A 13448-nucleotide genomic window follows, 5' to 3' on the forward strand; every position below is an offset into this window, starting at 1 on the left:
ATGGTACTTACCAAGAGATCAATAACTATAGAATCATTTCTTGTCTTATACTCCAACCACTTTGGAACACTACTTCCTGGATACACGTAAACACTTTGAATAAGAATCACAATTATCATCATTCACAAGTTTGGGCAGAGAGAAAATAGATGGATGAACACCAGTCAACAAACAAGAACGCCTAAGAAGAAGTACTTCTAGATTTGTGGCTTTAGATAGATTTGGTAGCTTCTTTAAATTTTGTGATCGAGTAAGGTCAACTTGTTTTAAATTCACCATATTCTGCAATATAATGAAACAAAATGAAGATATCATCACACCAAGCTAAATTGCTTAACTTTGCATTGCATGCCTTGAATTAACACAAACTAATAATAACAAAGAGGCACTACCTTCACTCCATCCCACAGTTTTGCCATTCTGCCATTTCTCAATTTCAACATTACAAGTTTCTGTGCAGAAAAATTCTCTAGCAAGGATTTCAGAGGGTATTACCAAGAAAGAAACCTTAGCTCAGTTGCCAGAATTTGTGGACCTTTAAGAAGAGTAAGTTCATCATAAGAGTACATATTCTATGTTAAATTTTCTTGTACATCAGTTGTTCATTAAAATATCAAAAAGATCTTTTATAGTGATTTTATGAACATTGTTATCTAATCGAGTTATTGAATATAAAAGTGTCATGTGTCGCATAGTCTCTTAGAAGGAAACAATAAAATACTTATTACGTGCTTGCTACCGGTGTCCTTGCCGTTTCGACCTAACATGTTTTTGGATACCAACACCACTTCCGGAATATCAATCATCATCGGTATGATTGAGTACATATTCTCAAAATTTTGTTTATTTTTTCTAGTATGCGTGACACTTTAGAGACTTTTTATAATATAGTTTTATTCTGGTCTGATCTAGAAGTAGGCCATGATTATTGTCTCTTCAGACAGAAATATTATTTTGGTTATTAGAGGAATAAATGTAGATTGTTTTTATCATACGTGTAGGATCTTAGTCAATGGTTATGAATTTGTTTCTCTAGCTCTAACACCATCTCCATCTAATATTCATCTTAAAAAAGAAAAGTACATATAAAAATGTAATTAACATGAATATTTAGTTGTAACAGATAAGTAACAACAGCTATTACTAGAACAACATACATACACAAGTCTCATAATATACTTTTAACAAAATTATACAAAAAAGAAGTAAAATTGACTTCGTGGCAACAAGTATATTGTCTATTATCCTTCTCTGCACTTGCACCTGCAAGATATTGCCAATGGTCTGCAGGAAGTAAAGCTTATTCTAAACTTATTGTTCACCTGACTCATCTTTTTGGAATCACTTTGCCCTCAGACATATGAAGGGAAGGTACAAAGCCTTCATGTGTTGGAGCTCCTAGGCATCATGTTTGATTACGACTTTTCATCTGATAAGAGAAAATGAAAACTGTTGAATACATGAGTTTGAACCTCAAATAGTCCTTGGCTAAATCTTTGTTCTATACCCTATCCAAAATTTACTACTTTATGAAATTTATTGTGGTAAACATTTCGACATTACAAGTAAAATAGGATGTTTTTAAAATTTATTCAATAAAACTACAAAATTGTGTAAGATCTTTTTACGTTTCATATGAATACATCTGATTATAATTCATTCACATTCCTAGTAAAATAAGATCTTTCAAAAAATAACTCAATAAAATTACAGTATTAGATGAGATTTGTTTTGAAAATGAACTTACAAATTTTAAAATTATAACATATTTCAGTGCTATAATAGCTCTAGACATCATAGGTTTTTCAGAAAATAAAAAATTAAAGTTCTACTAAACTTAGATCAAAATATCATGCCAAAAGAAATGAACTAGTTACCTGGGATTATTGGGAAGATATGAAGTACAACTGATTGTAGTTGTTCAATGAAATTGGTACATAGAGTCACCCAATTCCATTTGCTGCATGAAACTGCTATATGACGATGTTCTTACTATGCTCACCCCGAATCCACGTGATGGAAACGCCCGATAATATTTGCCATTGCTTCTAACGTTGATTTTAAACCTTGTGAGATTTTTGGCTATGCTATTTAGGAAGTTGGAACATCTTTGGTCATACATCACAACCACTTCACATGATTTGACAGACCAAAACATATAACTTAGTTTCAGTCTAACTTCGTCGAATATACCTTTACCCTCACAATCAGTTATAGCGATGCTAAATTCAAGCTTATCAAGTTCTTCGAAGAGTACGAAGCCCAAAATGAAGCCATATACAGGGGAAGGTGGAGCAGAAGAGAGATCTATAATTACATAATCTTTTTTCGACTTAAACTCCAACCATTCTGGAACACTGCTTCCTGGATACCCATAAAAGGCTTGATAAGATTCATACTTCTTGTCATAATCGTTGTAATTTTCAAAATCATCTTGCTTTGGTGCAGATAGGTGTTGGTTAGCAAATTTCATCACGTTTATTCGTGCATTCAACCCAATAGCCTCTAGAGAATGTTCATCCAAGTTCCTGCATTTGAAGAACAAAACCTGTTTTCTGTTTTCCTTTAATTGTTCAACTGCCGTTGAATGGAAGAATACAGTCTTCAATGATTCGCAGCCGGCAGCATATAGAGTTTGCAGGGAAAGAGGAAGCTCTGGTATGGTTACAAGGTTCCAGCAAAAGGATATGTCTAGATGTAACAGTTGTGTATTGGAGAAGAATGCAGGTAACCTCTCAATAAGACTTCTACCAAGACTTAGCAATTCAAGCCTGCGTTGATGCCCTAATGATGAAGGAAGTGCTTTCATCCTCGTGAGTTCTAATCTCAGTTCTTTCAAATTATCTGATTTCAGTGTGAACTCCTTAAGATTATAACACCTACTAAGGTTGAGATAACTGAGCCTGCATAAATGGAGATCGGTTGCGAGTATAGTAAGGGACTCGCACCCACAAAGGTTCAAAATCTCAAGTTTAGGCAAAGAGAAAACAGATGGGTGCACACTGTTTAAACTCAAACAACGCATGAGGCACAATACTTCAATATTTGTGGCTTTTGATAAATCTGGCAGCTCCTTCAAGTTTTGTGAGTTTCTGAGGTCAAGTTCTTTTAAATTCGCCAGATTCTGTAATAAAATAAAACAAAATGACGATGTCACTAGAGTTAGATCAATTTCTTATTGCTTGAATTAGGAAAAACTTATAAGTGGTACTCATATTTACCTTCACTCCATCCCAAAGTTTTTCCATTCCACCCGATTCCAATTTCAATATCACAAGCTTTTCACCTGAAAATTTGTCTGGCAAGGATTTTAGAGGGTAAAAATCCCAACAAAGAAATCTTAGTTCAGTTCCCAAAAGTTGAAGCCCTTCAGCAACTAGTTGACTGTAGCAATTATAGTTACATTCCCCATATATTTCCATGAATCTTAGTCTGCTCATCTTAGCAAATATGTGAGGCATTAATTTTTGTTCCTTAAGTTCTTTCAAGTCAATTTGTATGCTTCTAATGGCCTCACTAACCTGTCATCAATATAGCAGAAAAGTTAAACAGCATTTACAACCACATTTCTCACAATAAATAAATATTCAGATGCTATATATTTATTTAGGCTTCAACCTTATCATTTTCCAAAGCTTCATAGATGTCATCAGGATCCAACAACCGGCTGCGTTTTCCAGGGTCTTCAGTAGACTCTTGACGAACAATCTCCCAAGCCATTTCTTGTATACTATCATGCATACATACAACATTATCTTTGGAAAAAGTTACAAGAGCTTTATCTTTAAGTCTTTCTAGTGCCACAACCACTGAATTATCTCTTTCACCATCTTTCAGTAAATATTTTAGGTAGCCAATGGTTATCTTCTCACGTGATCTGCAAAGAAAACATGCAAGATCAAGAAAAACTTCTTTTTCTTTTCGATCTAAATTGTCGTAACTCAGCTTTATGACATCATAAACTTTTGCAGGAGGCACTTTTTTAAGCTTGTCTAGCTCACTTTCCCATACTTCCACATTCTTTCCATGTAGTCGATGAGCCAAAAATTTCAGAATTAGTGGAAGCCCTTTGGCATAATGTACAATCCTTTTTGAGAGTTCATTGTACTCCCTTTGATGAACACTTTGGTTAAAGGCATTCAAATTGAAAAGTTCAAGAGCTTCATCTGAAGTCAATTCTCTAACATGGTATATCTCATCAGCTTTGTTAGCTTTAAGCACTTGCTCATCTCTGGTTGTTACAATTATGCTACTGCCTGATCCAAAATTGTCAACAGCTCCTAAAAGATCTGTTATGTGATCTGAATCATATACATCATCAAGAACAATGAGAACCTTCATTTGACGAATTCGCCTAACAATATCTTCTGGCAATGAATTTGGTGTGTCGATTTTTACACCTCCTAACAGTGCAGAAAAAATTTCTTTCTTCAAAGAAACTTTTCCATGTCTACTTAACTGTTCTCTTTCATTGGCCAAAAAATAGCAACCTTCATATTTGGACGTTAGTTTGTTAAATACTTCTTCTGCAAGGGTTGTCTTGCCAATACCACCCATACCCCAAAGTCCAATTAGACGGGCTTTTTCTGACTCTCTATGTATCAATGATTCTACATCTGCAATTCTTTTATCGATTCCAACAAGCACTTTTGAGTTAACCAGGGATTTCCTCAACTTCGTGATCACTAGATCCACTATTGCTTTTAGCAGGTCCGCATCATTTCTATAGGACACCAACACGCAAAGAGAGAAAAACGTCAAAGTCAATGTTATGAAAAATTTCCTTCCTTTCATCCATCCTTCTCAGTGGAGATTCCTTAACTACTAAATTCAATGAATCAACAAAACACTGGTTTAATCAGAATTCTAGCATAGTGGTATTGGCTTAAATTATATGTCATGCAAAAGTATGAATTTCTTAGCATATAAAGGCTTATATCATTTTGTAATTTAGCTACCATGATATGCACATATACTGTATGACCACTAGAAAACATTGATCATCTATGTGGAAGAAAAAAGAGCTAACCGAAATTTTGATGACTCAATGCCAGATAAATCAGCAGACTTTTTGAAGACACGTCTCCAGAGTTGAACCTCATTCTTATGTTTTCTTGCATGCTCAGCGAATGCTTTTCTGTAACTATCAGATGATTGATGCCGTACGTCTGTAGGTGTTACATGGTAGAAAACAGGGATGACAGTATGTCCATATTTCTCTTTGCATTCAAATATGGTCACAAGTTCTTTCAAACACCAACGAGAAGAAGCATAGTCTGGGGAGAATATGATCAAAGAAATGGATGATCCTTCAATTGCAGCAACGAGTGATGTCCATAGCTCTTCCCCCTTCTCAAGCTTATCATCTACAAAGGCATTTATTTTCTTCACATCAAAAGCCTCTGTCAAATGGCTAAGGAACCCATCACGGATATCTTCACCCCTGAAGCTAACAAAAACATCGTACTTTATTTGAGTTGAGCTTTTATTTGACATGGGTTTTTTCTCGGCACCATTCAGTTCTCGGAATAACCGAGAGAAAATGAAAAGGAACACACGGAGAAATTATCAAGTGACGAAGAAATACAACATATTCAATTTGTTAAACAAGGAGAAACTGGATTGGAACAAGTCAAGACTGGGTCTTTCTTTGTACTCAACAACAACAACAGAACATGTATGAACCAGAAGGTATATAATAGGAAGGAAATGAAGTTTGAAAGTGGAAAAATTGTAGGTTTTATCACATGACAAATACATTCATAAAACCAGCTTCTTCTTTATAAGAATGCTTCCTTTATGCCTTCCCTCTTCTTTTCTTCCTTCCTTTCCTTTGACCAAAAAGAAATAATTGATGGTGGTTGAGCATCAATTATAATATATATATATATATATATATATATATATATAATGTGCTAATTAAATCTAAGAGACCGAGAAAATCAATTAAAATGTAAACATGATAATATAATATTTAAACTTGACTATCACATGGGTTGATTCTCTTCATGTCCAGACCTAAGTAAGACAAAAAGAAAAAGAAAATCATGGGATATTACAGGAAGGAAAACCTGGATCAACATGAACCACAAACAACCAAATTCCATTTGTTTAATGAAATTGACACTTTGAGTCACGCAATTCCATTTTCTGAATGAATTTTTTATACGTTGAGCGGCTTACAAGGCTAACGCCAAATCCTTTCAAAAACTTGTGACAGTGCTTCTTCGACTGTAGCTTGGATTCTAAACCTTGTTTGGTTTTTGGCTCTGTTGTTTAAGAAGGTAGAACATCTTTCTTCACACATCACACACACGTAATCTGATACCTTCATTCTCTCCATCGATAGTGATCATTACTTCAAATCTATCAACATCTGTGTTATGGTACTTACCAAGAACAAAGCAGAAAATGAAATCAATAATTATAGAATCCTTTCTTGTCTTATACTCCAACCACTTTAGAACGCTACTTTCTGGATACACGTAAAAACCTGAATAAGAATCACAATTATCATCGTCACAACGGTCAACATGATTGTGACTGGGTGTAGATATTTGCTGGTTTGCATATTTCATCACATTGATTTGAACATTAAATTCAATAGCCACCATAGTCTGATTATATATCTAAGTTCAAGCATTTCCAGAACAGAATCCCTTTCCTGTTTTCCTTTAATTGTTTTTCCATGCTTCACAATGTCATTTAGTTCCCACAACCGACTACCTTTTCCAGGGTCTTCAACGGACTCTTGACGAACAATCTCCCACGCCATTTCTTGTAAACTATCATCTATAGATACAGTATTATCATCAGATATCAAAAGCCAGAGAATTATAACTATCATTATCTTTCAATAAAGACTTTAGACAATCCACATTTACAGCTACATGAGTTCTTTCCGAGAAAGAAACATGCAATGCAAGATCAAGAAATATTTCCTTTGCGATCTAGACTATCATAACTCAGTTTCGTTACTTCATAAACTTCTTTAGGAGGCTTTTTCTTAAGCTTTCCCAACATACTTTCCCATTCTTCTGTATCTTTTCCATGATGAAGACCAGCCCAAACTTTCACAACCAATGGAATTCCTTGTGCATAATCAACCACCCTTTCAGAAAGCTCTTTGTACTCCTGCACATGATCAATTTTGACATTATATCCTAATAGCTTAGAAAACATTTTTTCCTTCAAGGAAATTAGCTCATGTTTGTTTGATCGATATGTTTACCTGGTCACAATTTACTCTGGCAGCGATTTTGAAAACTGATGATAATATAATATGGCGGTTTCAAACGAATTACCTTAACAATCACCATTTATTACATTATATAAACTGATGATTTTCTGGGTAAAATACCGCAATTAAATGTTAAGAAGAAATTGAATATACCGCCACTTACAAATGTTGTAATTGACACTATCTTTACGACATTTATAACAATCGCTATTATCAAATATTGTCATCCAAATACTTTACTATTTACTAAAATATTGTCATCCAAATACTTTATTATTTACTATATCCATGTATATTTGTAATTTAATAATTTTTTTTAGTAATGAAAATTTAAAATATATAAAAAATAATACTACAAGATGTTAACTCTTTGACAAATGTACCAATTCGTTACAAGTAGTAAAAATGGAAGTTCAAGTATCATTTTTTCAAAGAATTTGTGTTCGTTTGTCTAATTGTGATTATTTATAAATTTTAGCAATAATGTCAACATAAAAAGATTGGTTTAATTTAAGAACAACATGCAAAATTAATAAATACTAAAGTTATAAAAGAATTTAGGAAAGACTTCACCAAGGTTGGATTTCATGAACCATACGAACGCAATATTTTCTACACAATTTCTCTATCTTGCTTAGACATCTTCATCATAAGCATACTAGCCCATAATTCCTTAGAAGCAAGTTCTAAGTCCAATATGTCAAAACATTAATTCCTTAACTATTTTAACACATGACTTGCATTAAGATTTGATATATAGAATGACCTAGAGATTACGTCTATTCCTAGAACCCAATCTCATGGTTGTTCTATCCAAGGTTAAGTCCCAATTCATTTTTCAATAATTAGATACAACCAAATAGCAGGTATTTTCATCATGCACATTAATAGTTTGAGATAGAACATATGAACAATGAAAGAGATTACATTGCATAGGAAAATTACAAAGAGTATAAGTTCATTACATCTAACTCCAATGAAATAGGAGCTTAGTCACTCCTAGGCATCTAGAGAACAAAGAGTATAAGTTCATTACATTCTCTGGTCCTGTCGCGTTTCCACACTCCAGCACACACCAGTTTTGTGTAACTTTCGAAAATATAACCACTTCAAAAAACCGTCCACTCGCTGGGCGAGATGACCTACTGGGCTATCTCGCTGGGCGACTGGGCATGCTCGCTGGGCGACTGGGTCTGACAGAACAACCTCACTTCTTCTTCGATCCTTCACTCTCCTATACAATAATCTCCAATAAAACACAAAATATATCTAACCTAAAAACAACCTAAAACTTTCCACAAAACACATGAATAAAAACAATTAAGAGGTCCAATCAAATAAGAATAATAAGTATTTTTCATACTTATCACAAGATAAATTAACAAACATCATCTTTCATCAAACATAACAAAACAATTACATCAGAGTATCATGTTCAAGTATCCAAACAAAAAGATAACATTATAAGTTTATCATGTAATTCTGCAACTAAAGTTTTTATCATAATTCTAACATATTTTGCTTCCACCACATAATCTGATTACATCATTTGGAGATGAAAAGTTCCTCCTAATATTTGATGCCTACAATAAATAGAAAATAAGAATATAAATGATCGAATTAAATGTGTAAATACAATAAGTTTAAGTTGAAGAATAGAAAATTGGAGGGAATAACTCTTTCTTTTTTGCCATATTAAAAAATAAGAGAGAATCAGAAAATTAAAATAAATACGGATTTATTACAAGAATGATAGTTAAAAACGATATATTTCATATGTAAAATATGAGAGTTCTGTAATTATCATATTATAATCTAAAAAAACAATAATTTTAAACAACCGACACAGTATAAAACTTTTTTGTAACGTGTATTTTGGAAAGCTTGTTATGAAAAATTCATTTTAAAACACTTTTTCAGGAAGATATTATATACATTTGGCGAAATTTGTTCCAGAAATCTTGTCCAAAAACTTGTTTCCAAACATATTCGTGCCTAGAAATTTTGTTATAAAAATCCCATTGCAAAAATCTTATTGTGAAAATTCAGTTCTTCAAATCCCATGGTAAAAGTTATATTCTGGAAATTCTAGAAAGCTTATTCCAAAAAAAATTATAAAATGAGTAATCTGGTAGTTATTTTCACGAAAGTAACTACCAGATTACTCATATTTTAATAAATATCATTTTCAAAATTGGGAGTGTGAAAAAATATTGTTTGGGTGCGGAAAAGAAAAGTCAAGAGAAATTACGTATAGACAGTTCAAATGTAGCCTACTTGCAACAGGTAAAGTATAAGTAAGCATAACTACTTTAACTATTTCTTCTTGAACCTCCAAAATTTCTAAGTTCACTCTTCGTAAATATGGCTTCTAGATTACTTGCTCTAAAAACTTTTCAAAACAAGTTTTTTGAAATTTTCAAAACATGATTTTTGGAACAGAATTTCTAAGAAAATAAATTACGAAATAAATTTTTAAGATCTTTGGAATACATGAAATGCATTTAGAATAAGATTTCTCTAACAAAATATTCAAGACAAGTTTTTCAGAATATATGTCGCACCTTTCAGAACAAGTATTTCAGAATGAGATTTTCAAAATAAGTGTTTTTTTGGTAGACATAAAACGTTTTTCAAAATATGAGGTGCAACAAATAATTAAAAAATAAATCTCAATTTCTTTTGACTAATTTTTCCAACAGTTCCTAACTTTTTTTTCTCTCTTTATATAATATAGAAGAAAAATAACTTGTTTTAACTATATTTTGAATTATACAATACAAATCATAAACTTACATTGAATAATATAAAACAGAATTATGAATTGAAAACTTTAAAATATAATTTTAAATTATATAATGACTTAATTAAGTTTAAGTTCCCAATTGATTTTGTGTCTCAGAAGGGTATGATGTGTCATTTTCGCAAGTTATATTATTATATTTACCGTATCATGTCATGATTATATTTTATTATAATTTCCTTTTATTTTGGCATGAAAACAATACATATTAATTTGATATCTATAAATTAGGAGTTGATCCTATTTTATTAGTTTAGATTTCGATCTTATTTGATGTATATATCGACACATTGTGATCAATAGAAGACCTGGTTTTTGGGAATATATTTTGATAGTATTTTCATTTAAGTTTCAGTTAAATTTTTTTTATTTAATAAGTACTTAATATTATTTTTATATTTTTTATCATTTAATTTTTTTCATTAACTGAAGACTAATTTTTATTATTTTTATTAAAAACATGTTGAAGAACAACGTGATTATCATACTCTAGGTACAGTATACAATAACTAAAATTACCATCATTTAAACGTTTTTATTTTGTAATAAAAGAGTCAAAAAGCCCGCAGAGAAATTCGTCAACAGGAAATCATTTTCAAAATAGTATGGAAGTAGAAGAAGAAAAATTAAAGCCGACAATAATGTTAGTATAATATACTATGTAAAATGCTCATTTGAACACATTTTTTTATTATTAATTAAAATTTACCGAAAATCAAAATTTTAACCTCTAATAAGTATCACTCAATACCACATGTATAATGTTGTCGTAAAAACTTTGTTTCGTAGTGAAAAAGGATGTTTTGAATTGTTAGCCATATTCTTTATACAGACACTTTTAGTAGCACTTCAAAATTCAAGTTGAACCAATTATTGTCATTACTTTGCAGGATGGATAAGAATACAAAAGAGAAAGAAGAAATCATTATTCTCTTATTCTTTATTCTTTATACAATCTTTTGTGATAATAAATCTTTTCCACGCCTATTATTAGTTCCATTTTCCAGTTAAGATGTGATGTAGAATGTTTGTGCCATATCCAATCCATTATTGAATCTCCTTTCTCATTTATCTATTGAATTTCTTCACATATTATTTTTCCTTTCTTTGGTTATAGATTTCTAATTAGACCTGTAAATCTATTGGATTTGGTGAACATATCACTTTTAATTTAAAATTTTAAAGTAACGAAGTCATGATTTTATATAGTATTTAATTTTGTTTAGTTTTATACATATAAAGTATTTGACATCATTTTTATCACAAAATCTTAAAATAATAGTGTTATGAGTCTTTTATTTTTAGGTTTAATTAGTCGGATGATATCCTTCAGATGTATCAGTTTGATATCCGCTTTTAAAAATGTGTCAATCTAGTTTCAATTTTTGAAAAATTATCTTAATCAGATCCCTTTCAGACCAAAATTACTAAAGTCGTTAACTTAATTTATGACTTTTACTTCTAAATTTTAATCTAAATATCAATACTTAATTTTACAAGTCATTTTAAATATCAATATCGTTAATGATGTTAATAATTTTTTTGCTGAAAAGGACCTAATTAAGGTATTTTTTCAAAAATTGAAACTCACATATTTTTAAAAACGGATACCAAATTGACACATCTAAAAAAAAGTGATTATTATCTGACTAATCAAACATAATTTTTATAGCGTTTAATTTTATTTATTCTTTCAATATAAAACTTTTGACTTACTTATACTATTTTCAAAATGAATGAGCTTGGATTTTGTCTTTAACATTGTGAATGGAGGCATGAGTGTGTGAAACATGAGATGTTGAAGGTGGTGTGGTGCAGAAGAAATGAAAGCAGGCGAGTGTTAGCTGTAATGTGATTAAGAATAGAAAAGGAACGTGTTTAACAATGTTTCGTGGGCTCTCACATCATATCACAGTAGTGACAAAGTGTGGCGTTGTCGTTCTCGATGAGGAAGAAGAAAGGGTGTTGTCCGTACAGACAGACAGATAGATTTGTTTGTGATCCAGAATTGGATGCCGTGGAGCATTGTGAGCCTATTATAGGGCCTTCCTCACTTCCACCACTTCACCTACAATTTGCAACAACTCTTCCCACCAAACATCTCATCCTTTACGCTTTACACCTCATCCCACTCTTCAACAATAATCCCAAATTAGACTAAACTACAAAAAATAAACCACGTCACTCGTCTCTTATCAAATCATTTAAGACGTTTTCTAGGAATAAAATTACGATCAAATTTATATAGTGTTTAATTTTGTCTATTATATATAATGAAACTATTCTTAATAATTACTATTGTGATTATATGTATTTTTTTCATCATATAGGTTATGATCATGGAGCGATTGTAATTTTATATATATAAGATATTAATCTTATATATATATAAGACATTTGACATTGCTTTTATCTCAAAATCTTAAGATAATGATGTTACAAGTCTTTATTCTTATATAATGTTTAATTTTATTTATTATATTTAATGTGAAACTTTTAACTCACGTTTAAACTATACCTAACAAATACTGTCCGACTTAATTTGGATAAAACTACCTTATAATCATGAAGTGTTAGTGTAATTGTCTCTTATGTGTGTAATCTGTTTGTATGGTCTGGTTCTTCCATCTAACGGATAATTATAAGAATTAAGTTTGAATCTAATTATTCTATAGGTCAAAATTGCTCTCATATTTATATAACTCAAGTGGGCACTGACAGTAATTATTATGAGATTCTGAAATTTTATCAATACATTCTTTCATATCAAACACTACTGTGTTTCAACAGTAGATAATATGATAAATGATCCAACATTAATGTATTTAAGATATGTTATGTCTTCTTAGATTTGAGTTTATATCTCATTCAATGAAAGTTCATTCATTCACTTGTAGATATTATTTTTGACATGTATGAGATTTAGTTCTTTCTAATACAATGATTTGGATTGAAGTCCTAGATTTGGTCAACTTAAGTACTTGAAAGAAAGTTTTTTTTTTTTTTTATCCTCTTTAATGCTCTTGTTGCACCTGTTTCAAACAGCTTCAACATTTAATTAATGTTAATACCTGAATTTTATTTTATTTTTTGCCAAGGCTAATTTGTACTTTGACATAATAATTGACCCTACCCAACGAAATACACTGTAGATTATGTCACCCCTGTATGTGATACAAAATACCAATGTGAAATTCATATAGAAATTCTAAGCATTTTTTTTTCTGCATCAGGTAGAATAATTTCACTACTAATAATTATTAACTGTGAGAATAAGAATTGTACTTTATGCAAATAATCTGAACTGAACTTTGAGACTCTTCTGCACATGCATGGTTGTCCCACAAATGTCCAAAGGGTGGTTGGCATTTAGTTTTGCCTCAGACTTGGAAACTACAATGTTCA

The 13448-nt window shown here is 31.3% G+C and overlaps 1 protein-coding gene across 1 annotated transcript; it reads right to left on the reverse strand.

Moving 5' to 3' along the window:
* Window positions 1-1080: 1080 nt before the first annotated feature.
* LOC114163400 (protein SUPPRESSOR OF npr1-1, CONSTITUTIVE 1-like) lies at window positions 1081-5825 on the reverse strand. The gene is made up of 5 exons (XM_028047715.1): window positions 5030-5825; window positions 3619-4723; window positions 3222-3521; window positions 1878-3124; window positions 1081-1429 (listed from the first exon to the last, which is right to left on the reverse strand). Exons 1-4 carry the CDS (start codon window positions 5494-5496, stop codon window positions 1922-1924), a joined length of 3075 nt encoding a protein of 1024 aa, XP_027903516.1. The 5' UTR covers window positions 5497-5825; the 3' UTR covers window positions 1081-1429; window positions 1878-1921.
* Between the last annotated feature and the right edge of the window lie 7623 nt (window positions 5826-13448).

The sequence above is a fragment of the Vigna unguiculata genome, chromosome 9 (assembly GCF_004118075.2).
Source record: "Vigna unguiculata cultivar IT97K-499-35 chromosome 9, ASM411807v1, whole genome shotgun sequence".
In the NCBI taxonomy this organism is placed as follows: Eukaryota; Viridiplantae; Streptophyta; class Magnoliopsida; order Fabales; family Fabaceae; genus Vigna; species Vigna unguiculata.